Here is a 17,887-nt window from a genome sequence, read left to right on the forward strand (position 1 = left end):
AGACAATTTTTAAAAAACAAACAGCAAAAAAAATGTTAAAAATATTTTAAAAAAACAAAAACCTGAAATAAGACGAAGACACACAAAAAAGTAAATAACAAAGCTTATCGCATATTCTCATATGTATAAAAATTCTTATAGATTTTTTTCTCTCAGGATTTATATGTGGCTTTTTACTTTTTTTTATAGATAGTACCAATTTCTATTTTAAATACTTAATTTAATGGAAAGACAGATTACAACTTTTGTCTAAATCAATAAAGATTTGGTAAAAGTTAAGGGCATAGTTTTAGTTTCTTTAACAGATAAGGTGATGATGCCCTTCTCCTAAGTCAAAACTGCGGGATGTTTTTTTCAGATATTAGAAAAACATTTGAAACTATGAGCTCTTAAAAAAAATTATTTTGATATATATTCTTCAATTATTCTCACTTTTAAATCTAAGAGATATGAAACATCAAATTCAGTTCTATTACAGAACAGAATTTATGTGTCTGTATAATGTGTGATGTGTGTTTGTGTGTTTGTGTGTGTGTGTGTGTGTGTGTGTGTGTATGTGTGTGTTTGTTTAGATGTTTTTCTTTCTCAGTTTCTGGGCAGGTATTATAAATTCCAATTTAAGTTAAATGATTTGTTCTGATGGCAATTTAGTATTAATAGCCTCGTAACGCAAGGTTGCTTGGTGAAATGGAGTCAAATTGGTCCAATCAATTCATACTAATATTGGGATAGCAACGATCAGTGTCAAAGTTAAATTGGAAATATTTGTTACAATTAAATTTGGCATTTTAACAGGGACTCTAGGATACTTAGTGAAGGCCCATGGACAAGAACAATTGACGTAAAGAGAGCTGTGGCTGGACCCAAACTAAGCATTAGCCTTCTAAGTTTGGACTGGGGTGAGATTGTTTTTCTTCTTTGTTTTGTATAACACAGTACTCTAAGTTTTGACTTACTGGTATGATGATCAAGCATGTTATTATGATCATTACTTAGTCCTGTGTTCAGCAATGTTAGCTTGGACTGTCAAATTGTCGGGACTAGATTAAATTTATACAAAATATCCCATCATATTCATGGGGGGGGGGGGGGGGGGGGGGGGGGGGGGGGTCAATGAAAGCAACTTCAGAGACAAATATTTTGTCATTGTTGACTGAAGTTGATCCTGACTTTTTGTTTGCCATGCTTAATTCATACTCATTAAAACTCCGTTAACAGAGATTATGGAGATGTGACTGTACGTTTATATAGGAAACAAAAGTAACATTTTTAGTTTTTAGGGCAAAGGCATCAATGTTTGTACCAGGACCTTCAAACTGATAGTCTGTCTTGATTGGAAGTATGTATTTGAAATAGGAACAAAAATAGTTATTTGTATTGCACATTTTTTCTCAGCTTTTTTGTCTTTATCATAATGCCTCTCGATAGGCCATATGAGGATTAATTTTATGAAGCAGAGTTAAATATTGAATAATACACAGAAGTCCTTATGAAGGTTGGTGGACATTAGAAGTGTACTGGTTAAATTACAATATTATGAAATAAGTATTATGCAGCTCTGATAGGTGCTTTCAGTTTGTCATTTTATCCCTCTACATCTCATCTTTTCCAAAAATGTTGATAGTGGGACTGGATATTCAGACAGAATATGAACCTGTTTACACTCCTGGATGGACGAATCCCCAAAACCAGGTAAATTTACGACGTTGTGAGATGAGGTTTGCATTGGACACAACGTGCACATATTAACACGAGTGATAACCAAATGCAATTATGGGCTTGATTTAACATTGTTGTAATGAACAATATTTTGCGTTAGTTTGAGAGTATTTCCATTATAACAATGAGCCCATAACAATTTGGGTTATCAGACCTTCAAATATTTACACGAATATTGCACACCATCATTTTGAAAAATGTCATTCTGTTCAATTTAAAAGATATTTTAATTGGCATGTAGTGAAATCAATTACTGCTTTATAAATTTAATATCTTAAATCTGATTAATCAATTAATTTTATCCAGAATTTTAAAATTTCTTTTCAAAATAGGACCCTGCTTCGAAATTGAAGAGTTCTATGGATAAAATAAAGCAACAAAAAAGTAAGTTTACACAGATGAGGAATCTGGAGACAGTAGATAACAGGTTCATTTTTTCTGATCTCCATTTTCATTGTATTCTTTTCACCTCAATTAATCTTATGTATGTTAAAGTCTCATCAGCCTTGTTTTCTCATTGTCAGATGACGTAGTCATGCAATTAAATCATGCCCAAATTGATGTGGAGCTAAAACCATTATCAAGAGTTGTTCACCATCAAAGCATAAGGTGCAATCTTTCACTTTCTGGCATTGCGAATGTCAGTAATGACAGAAAAGTGAGATGAATAAGGTCTTTCCATTCCCTAAATGAGGACTTTTCCTTCATATTAAAAAAAAAAATCAGTCACTATGTGTAAGAAAAATATGGTATATCGCAATAGATAATAAATAATTTTGATTTTCAAGTTAACCACTATCTCCTTTTTATTTTTACCTTGTATGTGTAAAAATGTGAGAGCTTTGTATTTTAGTTTTATAGCATTTCCCCTCACTGTTGCTGATTACTGAAAAAAGGGACAAAGCATGCAATTAGATTTATTTTAAATATTAGTAAACAGAAACGTTTGCTATTAACATTAGGTTTACTTGTTTGTTTTATCGCTTTGTTTTTGTTTTTTTGCATTCATTTGATTTTGGTAATAAAAAAATATTTAACATTTCTACAGGTCAACTTATCCTGCTAAGATGGTAATTTTAAATACAATTGTCAGTGGCATTATAAAACAAATTAGTATTTGTTTTTATAATTTGAAGGGGGTTCCAGTTGCTCAGTTGGTAGATCACTCGCTTCACACGCAAAGGGACCAAGTTTGCTCCCGGGTGCCGTCGAGATTTTTTTTTCGGACCCCTCTGTCTACCCAGCAGTGAATGGGTAGCTGAATCTGATAGATCTGGTGGACAGTACTTTGTGATAGACTAGCATCCTATCCAAAGGGTAGAAAGCAATTGCTATTCTCCGTTTTACACTATATAAACCGGTATAAACTCCGGCACCATGGTCCTCATGGCTCTGAAGGACTACTTTGATAATTTCAAACCCATTTTAAAAGTGATTAAAAATTTTCAATCAGAAGAATAGGATTCAAAATGAGATGGTATCTAATTACTGATTTCTCTTATATGAGGATGGATTGAATGATAATTACTCTCTGAAATGTCCTTTAAAAAAAAATTATTTTATAGATTTGGCAAAAACTCCAAAAGATACTAAAGCTGTTATCAAAAGACCCCAGAAAGCATCTGAAGAAGTTGTCAGAAATAAGCGTGCCAAAGACGATCCTGTAAACCTTCCTGTAAAATCAGACATTCTATCAACTATACTTGGAGACATGGACAAGACTTTTCCCATTAAGCAGGCATGACTTTTTTTATTCATTAACATTTGCCTTCTAACCCATTGAAATAGGCGTCGGATAGCTCTTAAATCAATGAAATGTATCAGCATGCCCATTCTTGTGTAAAAATAAAATCAACATTTTAAAGAAATAAAGTAACAGCAGCTGTATACTATTTTGTTATCAAAATATATTCTACATGAAATAAGGTGAATGAAGATTGAAAATTCAAGAGGAAATGTTTATAGTGACAGTTGTCAACTTAGGTATTGAGAGATGGTTCGGTATCAATAGACTGAGTTTGATAGGCCAAAGAGTGTGTGGCTTTGGTCCCAGAGTTGACAGTCTTTGCACACTGGGACTTTAGCAGTAGTGAACGAGACAATGTGAAAGATAGTTTGGTAGACTTCAATTGTAAGATGGCAGAGGTGACTTCATGAGTGAAGAACACACACCACAGTCAAGTTCAGATAACTCGTTCTTTACTGCTTTTGTAAGCCATCAGCTGCAGAGTAGAGTAAATCCTGTAGTAGGTAACGAACACAAAGGCCAGTGTTGCTAAAGGATATGTGAAGTTTATTTGTAATCAAGACATGGTCCTGTACCAAGCGACCTATAAAATAACCAACACAATGTTTTCGTGTGAACTACGAGGAGGCCTGTACACGACACTTATGACTGCTATTGGACTGTTGTGTCTGTCAATTTTATAAAACACAGATTCGTGAACTTTGCCTTCTCCGATAAGGGTACTTTTAATTGTGTTTTTGACCAAGATAATTACACCTACCCCTTTTGTTTTCCTGTATTTCATGTATATTTTATACTGGTCATTAAAAAGCAGTTCGGTATTAAGTACTGCTTCATACAGCCATGTTTCAGTTCCTAATATGATGGCAGGTAGAATTGGAAATTTATTGTCAACATTTTGAGTTGTTCTTCACACTTTGTTTTAGTAACGGGGTGTGCTTTGGTGGCCTCATGACTGTCTGGCTGAGTCGTGTTGGGGCTCAGTAACAAAATGTAAGAATGCAAGAGTTGGTCTCTAAATAAGAATTAAGTAACATCATTACGCAAAGCAATTTGTAATTATAAAGAGAGCGTGGTTAGTTTGGAATTTGTAATCAAAGGGATCAATATTGCCATATATCACATTGGAGTAACAATGACCAAATGCATATACAACTAAATTCATATAATAAAATTACATGTAGATTAATGGCAAGATCTATACTATCCAGTGACATTAATTTTAAGGGTATTATAATTGATAAATTTAAGTTATGATTTGAGAGAATATACACTGAAATGGTTCAAGGAAGAAGTAGATGCACTCAGCTAAGAATTATAATACTAAAGAACATGCCGCTTTACTACTTACGACAACACTACATACTACATAGTGTGATGCTTATATTGTATGCATTTTCATTCGCAAGCAATCCTGTCTAAACAATTGTAGTAATGATAATAATAGAAGGGACAGAATTGAAGATGGAAATGTCATTCTATTACCTTTTGATCATTGAAACCATTTAAAAAATACATTGATTTACATAAATTATTGTTCCATTTTTCTTTATTTTCAGTCTCGCATCACCTTGAAAAAGTTTGCTTATGAAAAACCAATGCCCTTGAATCATGGAAAAGATGCAGCCAATCAGAAAGTGATATCTCGTGAAAAGGCGGAGAGTTTGGTCAACACATCAACAATCAACAAATCAAATAATAATGATTTGAAAAAGTCACACTCTCCTGAATGTGTAATATATATTGATGATAAACAAGGCGATGAGTATAATGATTGGAACGATGATGATTTTATGACAGATGTTGCGGAAAATATGAATGGATCAGCAACATATTCATATGAGATGGGCAAGCAGAAAATGCTTTTCCAACCTTCTTGTTGCAATGGTAATCTGTCCAAAGACAGCTTTCTCATAAACCAAGGCAGTCTAAAATTAAAAGAAACACCTACAAATGTTGTCTCTACTTTGAATACAGAACAAAGCAAATGTCACCTATCTTGCTCAAAACAGTCAATGCTAAAAGTAGCAAATTACAACCAGGGATTGATTGAAAACACTGATAGCAACTGTTACCAGTTCCCAAGTTTGAATACTGACAAACTAGAAATGCTAGATTCCTTGAGGCCAAAAGTAACAGTCACAGGAGTCACTGTCTCAAATTCAAATCCGTTATCATCATTGAATTCAAATTCTCCTATATCATATTGCACTTCAAAAGCAGCTAATCATGCTGTTCCAAATCCACCAACCTTGTCATTCATCCATCCTACCACTGATCCTCAAAGGCCAGTAACTTATCCTCAAAGTCATAATGTCCCTCAAAATGTTCCTTCTTTTTGCCCACCCCTCTCACAAACCCAACTTATGCCTAGGTTAATAGGTAGTGATGTAGATGACTTTATGAGGCAGCAAGGATATATAGATTCAGGTAAGTGTGATATCTCCATACTTATTCATATTTTTAAAAGTGTGTCCACCAAGAGTTATTATGACTACCAAATAAGCTGTCAGTTATTAAAACACGTGGACACATTACCCTGCATGGGAATCCAACTAAACAAATCACTGAAATGGGACCAACATGTTGATAATATTGTGGCAAAAGGAAATCGTACCCTTGGCTTCCTGAGGTGGAACCTGTACCAGTGTCACCCAAAGGTGAAAGAACAGGCATACAATGCTTTAGTCAGACCCATATTGGAATACACGTGCACAGTGTGGGATCCTTATCAGCAAGGTCACATCAAGAAAATCAAACTAGTTCAAAGGGCAGCTTCGAGGTTTGTCACCAACAATTACTTGCACGAACCAGGATGCGTTACTGAGGCCCTGAAACTGTTACGGTGGAAAACACTGGAAAGTAGGCGGAAAGAGAAACGCCTCCAACTTCTACACAGAACAGTACATTCCAACAAAACAGCAGTAACTCTACCACAGTATTTCACAAAACAATACTGTACATCCACAAGAAATTATCATAGCAGTAAGTTCACAACCCCAACACTCAGAACCAACAAATATAAAAAGTTTCTTCCCAAGAACCATCAAGGAATGGAACACTCTCCCACCAGAAATCCTAGATATTACCAACAACAACAAATTTGGTCAACTATTAAACATTTATCTTTTAACTCAATAACACAATAATGGAGAAAGTCTCATTGTCCTTGTCCATCTTCTTTCCTGTTATTATCATTAAAATTTTTAATCCTGAGTTGCCTTTGCATTATTATTATTATTTTTGTGTGTGTGTGTGTGTGTGACTAAATTAGGCGAGTTTCCTTCTCTTTTTTTTTTTTCTTCCACTATTCTTTTTAATCTTCATCGGCTTCAGTCAATACATCTATATTTGATTTTTTATTTGTCCAAGGGTTTCCTTTAATTTTCTGGTACACTCACATATCAAATATATCTTTGCATCTCTTTCTTGATTGCGGATTCCATTGAGTGTATCATATAGATTATTGATTTCATTTGTGTTTCTGACTTCTTTCATTATCTTTTAAGATTTCAGTGTTGTGTTTTGTTTTTGTTTTTCTGAATTTCTGAGGTATTTTCCTTTTGACTTTCATTTTTATAATAACAGTGTTAAGGTGAGATCATATGTCTGTTTGATAGCACTTTTGTAGATTCTTGAACTGATCAAGACATAGTCAAAAGGGTTCAGATTAAAACAGTGCTTAATGACATTATCGGTTCATGTAGATAAGTGTGCCAGTATGAGTATGATAGTTGGAATTTATAAAAGCTGACAAAAGATGGCAGCAGAAAACTTTATTTGATTAAACGTATCTGATTTGGGATAAAAATGTAAAATGTGTAAATTTCAACTGTCTACACATTAATGCAAAAATAACTCTATTCAAAATGTCCAGCCAGTCGACTTTTGACTTTGATATACTTATAGTCTTATTCATCTGTAACATTTGATTTTGAAAAGATGTCAGAACCCAATGATTTGTCCTGTCTTTGGTGTAATTATTTTTGCAATTGCAATACTTCGACCTGTTCATATGATGTTATAAATCTATTGTTATATTTTATGACTTTATCTTGCATTCAATTTGTAGACTCTTATCTATGCCAATCTCAATAGTTGCTGCATGATTATGGTATCATTTCAGAAAACAAAATGCTTTTAATCTTAAATGAAAAGGATGTTTCTGGGAAAACACTACCTGGTACATCATTGAGGTAAATATCTATACAGTTTGCATTTTTATTATAATTACAAAATGTGCGGGAAAACGTGTTCATTAGTGTATGATAATAGAGCTAACAATTATATTAGAATGAAAGGCAAATCATAACAATAAAAAACTTTGCATGTAGATGAAGCGTTGGATGATGGTATATATGCGTTTTAAAAAGCAGTTTCATTATTAAATGCAGTCAAATTCTCTAATTTCAAAAGCCTGTATCGGGTAAACTAATCTCTTTTTCAAAGTTACATAATACAAATTGAAAACCTTACTCACCACAGCAATGACAGTTGCCATCAATGATATCATGCGTTCTTTGTCAGATTGTTTCTCTCTCCTGAAAATACATTTATGAAATATTGTTTTTACTGCATATATGCACAGTAGTTATGAAGCATGAAAAATTGGAATACAGGTGGAATGGATATACAGGCAAAATGCTGCTACATATAAAGCTTTTGAATTATTATATTATAAAATAACTTATTTGCTTTCCATACCATTTTAAACAGATAAGTAACAGCTATGCTGTAATTAATAGTTGCATCGAAATATTGATATACATGGTCACCTCCTGCCGGTGTATATTGTAATGAAGTGTCTAACAGTTTTGTCTCATCAGGGATCTAAACCAGACCATAATTTCATGTGGAAACTGATGTATCTAGTTTAAAACCTTACTTCCTCTAGTTTATAAACATTCAATATATGTTTGTGGAAGAACAACAATGTTATCAATAACAAAAATATTATAAATCTCACAAATTTCCTGGCGATAAGATCAACATGGTTGGCGGGACTGAATATGTGGACTGGAAAGAGAAGATTACATTGAAAAAAATATATTTCACAAGAAATGGGTAATTTTGGTAATTTCATTTGTGCATATGTAAGGGTAATTTTCTGGTAACCCCAAACACCATAGAATAGCCTTTATTTATTCCATTGTCCTGTTATCGCCATGAGTTTTATGGTATTGCTAAAGTTAATAATATACCCAAAACTTTTCTTCCCTTGTTGAGCACTTTAGAAAATTTTTGAGGGTTATTATTAATTGATTTACATCAATATGATTTAATTGCAGTGATGACGAATTGTACCACCTTGCAGAGGAATGTGAAATGAGTTACTCTTTGCCTGTAAGTTTTGATAGCATTTATTGATTATTTTTTATAAAACACGAGAATGAGTTTATTTACACTTAATCTAAATCTTTTTTCTTTTTATCTTTCTTTCTGTCTTCAAATTGCCGTTTTTTCCTCCCAAAAAAGGTTTTGTACAATTATCTTTTTTTCAGCAATAAATCTCTTTTTTGGCAATGAAGATGATCTCATCGGTAGACGATTGTTCTCAAAAATGCAACCTCCTTTCCATGAATTTAGAAAAAAACTACTTTTTGTTTTAAATCTTGCATTGATGCATTTCTCATGGTCAAAATAATATACGAGGGTCACTAGGTAAGTTTCCAGAATCTGGTACAAGGAATAATGGCATTACCATCAAATTTTCCCAGCTTTAAGTACTCTCCTTGAGCTTAAATGCAAAGTTTCATCAAGAATCAAAGCAGTTTTGCCACATTTCTGGTGTGACTGAAATTTCATCTTCAAATACCTTACGGCATCTTCAGGTGTCAGGAGTCTCAAATTTAACCCCACAGTTTTTCCTTGACAAATGGGAACAAAAAGAAGTCACAAGGGGCCAGGTTGGGAGAATTTGGAGGGTGGGTTAGGATTTGAACATTTTTTCAGTCAAGAACTTCACTGTTGCAATGGCTGTGTGAGCACTAGCATTGTCATGGTGCCGTAGCAACCCCCTTGTGCCTGTCTTTGGAAGCTGTTTTCTCCACTTCTCTAAAACTGTCAGAATGCAGTGTTTAACATAATAATAATCTGTCATCTGCATTTTTTGCCAAATTGGGACCTAAAATTTGCCAAAATTTGCCCAAAAAAACCCCAAAATTTGCCAAGAAATTTGCCACAAAGACCAAAATTCGCCAAAAAATTTGCAGAGGAGAACTAAACGTTTCAGTAAAAATTAACATGCGATACAGAAAAAAAAATATATAAAAGACAATTTATTACATTTATTTGACTTAAGAAATGAAAAGACTGTGAATAGCGTTGTTACAAAGATTTTAAAGGATTATTATCCGTAGAGAGTAGCTTCCCTTGGTTTGGGCCCAGGCAAAGCTGCAACATTTCTCAAGTTTCGCCCTTTTTTTTTCGTTATTTTGTTTTTGCTTCTTTTTTCCCCAAAAATTTGCCACGCGATTTGCCAATTTTTCCAAAATTTGCCACGATTTGCCAATTTTGGGAAATTTGCCAAAATTTGCGGATCGCCCTGAAATTTGCGGCCGCAAAAAATGCAGATGACAGATAATAATGACTCCGAAGTCGAACGTTTCATGCTTGCTTTCGCACATTCTGCTTTCTCTGTATGGAATGCGCTATAGAAATTACACATTATTATTAATATTATTACTACAATATATATATATATATATATATATATATATATATATATATATATATATATTATATATATATATATACGTGTGTGTTTGTGTGTGTGTGAGTGATATATTTGTGTACAGTGTGTGTATGGATGTGTGTGTGTGTGATTGGATGCGTGTGAGCTTTTGTTTGTATGTCCGAATCTGCAGTGTGTAATGTTTTTTACTGATGGTCAATGTGAAGCGCTTCGAAGCTTCGGCATAAGCGCTATATAAATGTACATTTATTATTATTATTATTATTATTATTATTATTATTATTATTATTATTATTATTATTATTATTATTATTATTATACAGTAAAATTACTTTAAACCGAAAGAAGCTAAACCGAAAAATACCTTAAACCGCAAAGAATTTAAGAAATTGTACTAGTTTCTTCATTATCTTTGTACTAATTCTTACGATGAACCGAAATACTTCTAAGCAGGACTTTCTTTAAACCGAAACAACTTGAGAGCACCTTCCCTTTTTCTCTCTCTATTTTTCTTCAAAAATTCGGGAAGGTGGCCGCACGTAATAATGCCCGGCGATATTAAACAAAGAGCGTAAGTATAAGATGAGGGTGATGGGTGGGGTGGGGGTGGGGGTGGGGGGTAGGCAAACACTTCAATCACACAAAATCACACAAGCGAGGGGGGGGGGGTGGTAGACAACTTACCATTGACATGCCACTTCATTTCCACTTTGTTTAAATGTGTGTGTGTGAGGGGGGGGGGGATGAGGTTCTATGTAACTAGGCCTTTGAACCTAATGGCTTCTCAACAAAGAGGGGTGTGTAGTAGACAGCATTGACACGCCTTTGGTTTTGGAATGACTTTTCAAACTTCTTTCAGAGCGTGTTCTAAGTATATTGTGAACAGAATCGGGCTCAGACTATCTCCTTGGGGGGTCCCGATGTTACTTTCGAACTGCGTCTGTTTTGTGGCCCCGTATATCCTTGGTTGTATCTTTGTGTTGCTGAGGAGAAATCGGATTATTCGGAGCTCGTCTTCGACAACTATGTCTGTTAATATCTCCAAAAGTTTTCCTCTGTCGATCGTATCAAAGGCTGCGGACATATCGATTCCGGTTATTGTTATGGATATGTTTTCTTTGAGTGCCTTTGCTGCCAACCATTTATGTGTCCATACAACGTCCGATGTGCTTCGGTCTTGGCGAAACCCGCTTTGGCTATGTGATAGATATTTTTCTATTTTCGGTCTAATTCTGTTGAGGACAATAGTTGACAGTGTTTTTCTTATGGTATTCAGTAATGTTATTGGGCGCAGGTTGTTTACGGGTCCTTTCGTTTTTCCTGGTTTTTGTATTGTAATTAGGACACCGCTGTTTATGTCCCAGTTTTTGTGTGTTGAGAATGTTTTGTTCATTATGTTTGCAATGCTCAGATCCAGGGAGAGGGTACCGCATTTCAGCAATTCAGCGGGAATTTCATCTTCGCCTGGGGATCTGTTATTGTTTAGGCACTTTATGCTATTTCTAACTTCAGTTGTTGTGATGCGGTTGTTGAGGTCTCTAGGGTTTCCTGAGAAGGGCGATATTTGTGAGACTTGTTTGTGAAATTTCTGCTGGAAGTGGTCAGTTACAATGTCAAGGATATCGTTGGGATTTGTTGTCTGTTTGCCAAATTTATCCTGTAGTTTTGGGTTCTCGAATGGTTTTCGGTTCAGAGATTTCGTCGCTTTGAACATAGACGATGCGTTATTTTTGGACTTTTCTATGTCTTCCACTTTTTTGTCTAATTCCTCGTTTCTGTGTTTTATTGTAAGTGATCGAATTGAATGCAGTATTTTGTTTCGTTCCGTTTTCAGGTTTATTATTTCTTCCGAGTCTTTCGTGTTTTGTCTCCTGATCCTAAGTTCTTTTTGTTGCCGCGATAGATCGTTAATAGCGATGTAAGGCGTTCGATTTGGTTTGTTCTTAGTTGTATTAATAGAGCCTGCACTTTCTTTACTGATAAATTTTACAAAGACCTAGACGATACACTGAACAAAATAGGAAACAAATCAATATTAATAATTGCTGGAGATTTTAATGCCAAAGTAGGAAAACGTCTCGACAGTGACACACTATGTTTAGGATCATACTCAAAAGGAAAACGTAACGATAACGGAGAAAAATTAGTCCAGTTCTGTGAACAGAGAAAACTTTTCATAACAAACAGTGCTTTCAACCACCCATCAAGACACCAGACAACATGGGTAGGACAAAGGAAAGACCAAACCAAAGACAAAATGATAACAATACACAACCAAATAGACTATATCATATGTCGACACCGCCATAAACACTACTCAACCAACTCGCGATCATACGGTGGTACAATGCTAACATCCGATCACAAACTTGTAAAAACGAATTTCAACATAAATGTGTAGAGACAACGAAGACAGAAACGTAAAACGGCAGTCAAAATAAACACGGCAAAAATAGTAAATGAGCGAGAATGTCGCATTCATTACCAATATGAACTTAACTCTGGAAAATAAAGCAAAACAGCAATCCAAACAATGAATGGAAAGAAACGCAAGCGGCAATGAAATAATAATAATAATAATAATAATAATGTGTAATTTCTATAGCGGCTTCCATACAGAGGGAGCAGGAAAAGTTCAACTTAGGAGTCAAACGGTCCAAGTACAAGGAAGTAGATGAGTGGAGAGAGCGATTTGGATTGTAGATAGAAGGTTTGACAGGTAGTTGGGAGCAGTGCCATGGATGCACTTAAAACAGTAACAGGCCAGTTTGTAAGCAATCCGCTTCTTCATGGGAAGCCAATTTAACATATCAATCTGAGTCTGTCATCTGCATTTTTATCAGGGCAATCTGCAAATTTTGGCAAATTTCCCAAAATTGGCAAATCGTGACAAATTTGGGGAAAATAGGCAAATTTTGGGGGAAAAAAGAAGCGAAAACAAAATAACGAAAAAAAAGTGCGAAACTTGAGAAATGTTGCAGCTTTGCCTGGGCCCAAACCAAGGGAAGCTACTCTGTGTGATTGTCTGAAAGTTTGGGCGCATAAATCGCTTTACATTGTGTAAATTAATAAATGTAGCCACCTTAAATGTAATAAATTGTCTTTTATATATATATATTTTTTTTCTGTATCGCGTGTTAATTTTTACTGAGACGCTTAGTTCTCCTCGGCAAATTTTTCGGCAAATTTTGGTCTTTTTGGCAAATTTCTTGGCAAATTTTGGAGGTTTTTTTGGCAAATTTTGGCAAATTTTAGGTCCCAATTTGGCAAAAAATGCAGATGACAGCTGAGTGAGGTGACTGTGCGTCTGTCTTGGTGTGGAACTGTAGCGTTGTAACCTTTTAAATTGAAAAAGCTAGCCACCATTTGTTTTCCAACGCTGCGAGATCGCCTGAATATCAGAGGTGGAGTCTCTCCAGGACAGAGCCATTCAGATTGGCGCTTTGTTCCAAGATCATACATATAAATCCATCATTCATCACCAGTCACGATGTTTTCCACATTTCTAGATCGACCTTCATCGAACCTTTGAAGCGTAGTGGTGCAAAATTGAACACATTGTTTTTGCTCATCGGTGTGTTGGTGAAGCACCTATCGAGCTGACACCTTGTGGACATTAAGACATTCGTGCAGTATCTTCCAGGTACTAGGTGATGAAATGCCCAAGGAATGCTCTATCTCATGATATACAATACAAGGGCACTAGATAAGTTTCCGGAATTGGGTAGAAGCAGTAAAGGTAGATCTATAATTCTTTTTGCAAACCTTAAAGCATTATTTAGTGAAAATTTCCGCAAATTTTCGTTTATTTATGTTCACAATTTTGAGCACAATAAATGAATATATGACGTCATATCCCATTAATTGTGTCAACAACAATTAATGGACCTCAATACGCGTGATTTTCGAGCCATGATTTATTAAGACTTTATGAAAGGGTTAAATGTATCAAATTTGTTATGAAACTTTGCACAATCTATTTTTGGAATCTGCTCCATCAAATTTATTTCTGGTTTGGTGAATTTTTAAGTGGTAGGCAATCCCTCAGATGATGACTGTGAAGGTCAACCTGCCTGTGCTGTAACGGAAAAGTCAGTGTCTGTCACAAAGGCTATGATTAAAAATTATGCACATATTACATATAATGAGATGGAGCATTCCTTGGACATTTCATCACCTAGTGTCTGGAAGATACTGCACGATTGCCTTAATGTCCACAAGTGTCCACTCGATGGGTTCCTCACCAACTCACCGAGGAACAAAACAACATGTTGAATTTTGCACCACTACGCTTCAACGGTTTGATGAAGGTCGATCTAGAAATGTGGAAAACATTGTGACTGGTGATAAAAAATGGGTTTATATGTACGACCCTGAAACAAAGCGCCAATCTAGAGTGTGGCTCTTTCCTAGTGAGACTCCACCTCTGACATTCAAGCAATCTTGCAGTGTTGAAAAGCAAATAGTGGCTAGCTTTTTCAATTTAAAAGGTTACATCACTACAGTACAACTCCAAGACAGACGCACAGTCATCTCAGATTAGTATGTTAACCACTGTATACCAACCGTTTTAGAGAAGTGAAGAAGATGCGTTCAAGGACAGGCACAAAGGGGTCACTAACATCATGACAACGCTAGTGCTCACACAGTCATTGCAAACATTGCAGTTCTTGACTGAAAACAATGTTCAAATCTTACCCACCTTCCACATTCTCCTGACCTGGCCCCCTGTGATTTTATTTTGTTCCCATATGTCAAGGAAAAACTGTGGGATTAAATTTGAGACCCCTGAAGGTGCTGTAAGGGCATTTGAAGAAGGAATTTCCACCACACCACCGGAAATGTTCCAGGATAAAACTTTGCATTCAAGCTCAAGGAGAGTACTTTGAGAAGCTGTGAAAATTTGATGGTAATGCCATTATTCCTTATACCCGATTCTAAAAGCTTTTCTAGTGGCCCTTGTACACACACACACACACACACACACACACACACACACACACACACACATATATATATATATATATCAGGCCTGTAAATGTTCCGTCTATTGTCGGATTTCCGACAGTACGATTTTGCTCTATAAGTGCTAAAAAAAAAAAAAAGATAATAGTAAAAATAAAATTCGTAACCCCAAAGAACAGAACCAATAAAAAAGAAAATAAAAGACTTTTATTTCGTTCCTCGAAAAAATTTGATTTTATTCCGTTTCAAATGCCGACTTAAAAAAAAAAACAAAAAAAACTTTTTATTTGTCGCATCAAAGACAATACATGCCGTCTATCAGTTAGCTATAATATTATCATGCCACCTACACGCTCTGCTAGACGTGTATGTATTCACTGCCTGGCTACTGTGCCACAGCCAGCGAGAAAGAGGTCGTGAAGTTCGCGCGAGTCGTCTTCACACACACACACCTAGTCAGTAAATAACGCACACACAGAAGTGTGTCGAACCGGACCGGAAGGTTTCTCTCTATTTTGCTACCGACATACATGCATATCTCCGGTTCTTATTTCTCAGTCTCTATATTTCTTTGGTTCCTTCCCGATGTGAGACGGAAAAAAAATAATGCGAAATAATTATTTTTCTTCGAATTATATATTCTTCTTCGAAAGCTCTCACACCACCGCACCACCTCCTCCTCCTCTTCTTCTTCTTCTTCTTCTTCTTCTTCTTCTTCTTCTTCTTCTTCTTCTTCTTCTTACAAACAGGAACGAAGATACGCAGATCCCGTGTCGAGCACTACTAGACGTCTAGATCACATCCTTCAAAAGGGTAGGAATTGTTCTCTTCCTTTCATTTTACAACTAACTCAGACCTGGGACCTCAAATAATTAGGATTTTTTTTTTTGGATACCATAAAATAAGGATCTCGTTATAAATAAGAAGGGGAAAGTGACATGATTTGACTATAGTCAATTGACGTGTCATATCTGTGTTGTGTCCATATTTTTGTCCTGTTGTGTCTATTTTCGCATTTCAAAAAGTTCCGACAATTTTTTCACCAACCATTTACAGGCCTGATATATATATATATATATATATATATATATATTTATATAAATTATAAAACAAAGACCATGAAATAATAGTGCTCAATATATATATATATATATATATATATATATATATATATATATATATATATATATATATTTATGAGTGTTGGTGGGTACTTGTAGGTACGAAAGTGCTCGATAATGATGGTTAGAGCTAATATAAAATATATATTGTATCACTCACTTATATGTGGCCAAGGCATACGTTTCTGTGGCTTTCGTCCACGTCTTCAGTTGGCATAATGTCCGAAGAAAAAATGTCCAAAGAAAAAATGTATTCCGTTTGCGATTAGTGTTTACACTCCTTGTGTCTTTACTTCCGTTGTGTAGTGGTGATTAGTGTTGATGTGTACTGACATTGTTGTAGTGTGCTCTCATTGCTTATATTCTGTGTGTGTGTGTGTGTGTGTGTGTGTGTGTGTGTGTGTGTAAATGTGTGTGTGTGTGTGTGTGTGTGAGCATGTGTGTATGATATTGTTGTGGAATGTGGTTGCGTGGGGAAGCGCCGGGGGGGGGGGGGGGGTGTATTAGCGTCGGGAGGGGGGAAAGGGTTATTTGACCTTTGACCTTTTGCGTTTTGAGCTTGAATTTATTAAGTGTGTCTGCACATTGTCATTAATTCTGATCTTTTGTTTAGGGTGCTATTGTTTCTGTGGTTGTGTAATAATATTATATTTCCAGTTTCTCTGTCAGGCACAGGTTGCATTTTCTAGCACTGTATCTGCAGGGGCTGCTTTGCCTGACGACCTCCCAGGTTATTGTTGGTGTTTTATTAGTGTTTATTTGTTCCGTGCATTGTATTGTGTTTTTTGTTTCTAGTGCATTGCTAACTTTGTGCATTTGCTTTTTATCAGTTGGTTTGTGATTATTTTGTGGGGGTTCTGTGCTGCTGATGTATTGTACCTACTATGATAGAACAAAGGCTAAACAACTTCTCTTCAAATGAAGACATATTCAACAAAACAAAACAAGACTACAAAATGGCACTCAAACAGAGTGGACACACCTCAACACTGAAATACAAAAATTTAATGCACGCCACAACACCAAAACAAAACAGAAAAAGGAACATAATATGGTTCAACCCGCCGCTCAACAACGCAATCACTTCAAATATCGGCAAACAGTTCCTTGCACTCATCGATAAACACTTCCCGAAGAAGCATCGCCTGCACAAAATAACAGAAACAACATCAAGATAAGCTACAGCTGTGCACAAAACATGAAACAGATCATTACCAACCACAACAGACAAATCATATCCGAACCCAACAATATCAATAAAAATTAAGACAACTGCAACTGTAGAAAGAAGGACAATTGCCCTCTAAAAGGAAACTGCCAAAAAAGCGCCATAGTCTACAAAGCCACCATAACCACTGACAACACTGCAGCACAATACATCGGCAGCACAGAACCCCCATTCAAAACAAGATACAAAAATCACAAAGCCTCCATAACACATGAAAGCAAAGCAAAAAGCACCAAATTAGCAATGCACTATTGGGAACATATAAACACTGATAAAACACCAACAATAACCTGGGAGGTCGTTAGGCAAAGCAGCCCCTACAGATGCGGTGCTAGAAAATGCAACCTGTGCCTGACAGAGAAACTGGAAATATAATATTATTACACAACCACAGATTCCAAAAATATATTGTG

The 17,887-nt window shown here is 35.6% G+C and overlaps 1 protein-coding gene across 1 annotated transcript in view; it reads left to right on the forward strand.

The window, feature by feature from the left end:
- LOC144969368 (putative ATP-dependent DNA helicase HFM1) overlaps positions 1–17,887 on the forward strand; it is an 81,444-nt gene that overhangs the window by 56,913 nt on the left and 6,644 nt on the right. Inside the window, exons 29-35 of the mRNA XM_078908477.1 lie at positions 796–899; positions 1,625–1,692; positions 2,052–2,103; positions 3,285–3,457; positions 5,026–5,896; positions 7,593–7,662; positions 8,755–8,809. Of these exons, the coding sequence (XP_078764603.1) occupies positions 796–899; positions 1,625–1,692; positions 2,052–2,103; positions 3,285–3,457; positions 5,026–5,896; positions 7,593–7,662; positions 8,755–8,809 (1,393 nt within the window). The remainder of the gene's footprint in view (positions 1–795; positions 900–1,624; positions 1,693–2,051; positions 2,104–3,284; positions 3,458–5,025; positions 5,897–7,592; positions 7,663–8,754; positions 8,810–17,887) is intronic.

This window comes from Berghia stephanieae, chromosome 3 (assembly GCF_034508935.2).
Source record: "Berghia stephanieae isolate SIO BIC M18660-M18661 chromosome 3, UCSD_Bste_1.3, whole genome shotgun sequence".
NCBI lineage: Eukaryota > Metazoa > Mollusca > Gastropoda > Nudibranchia > Aeolidiidae > Berghia > Berghia stephanieae.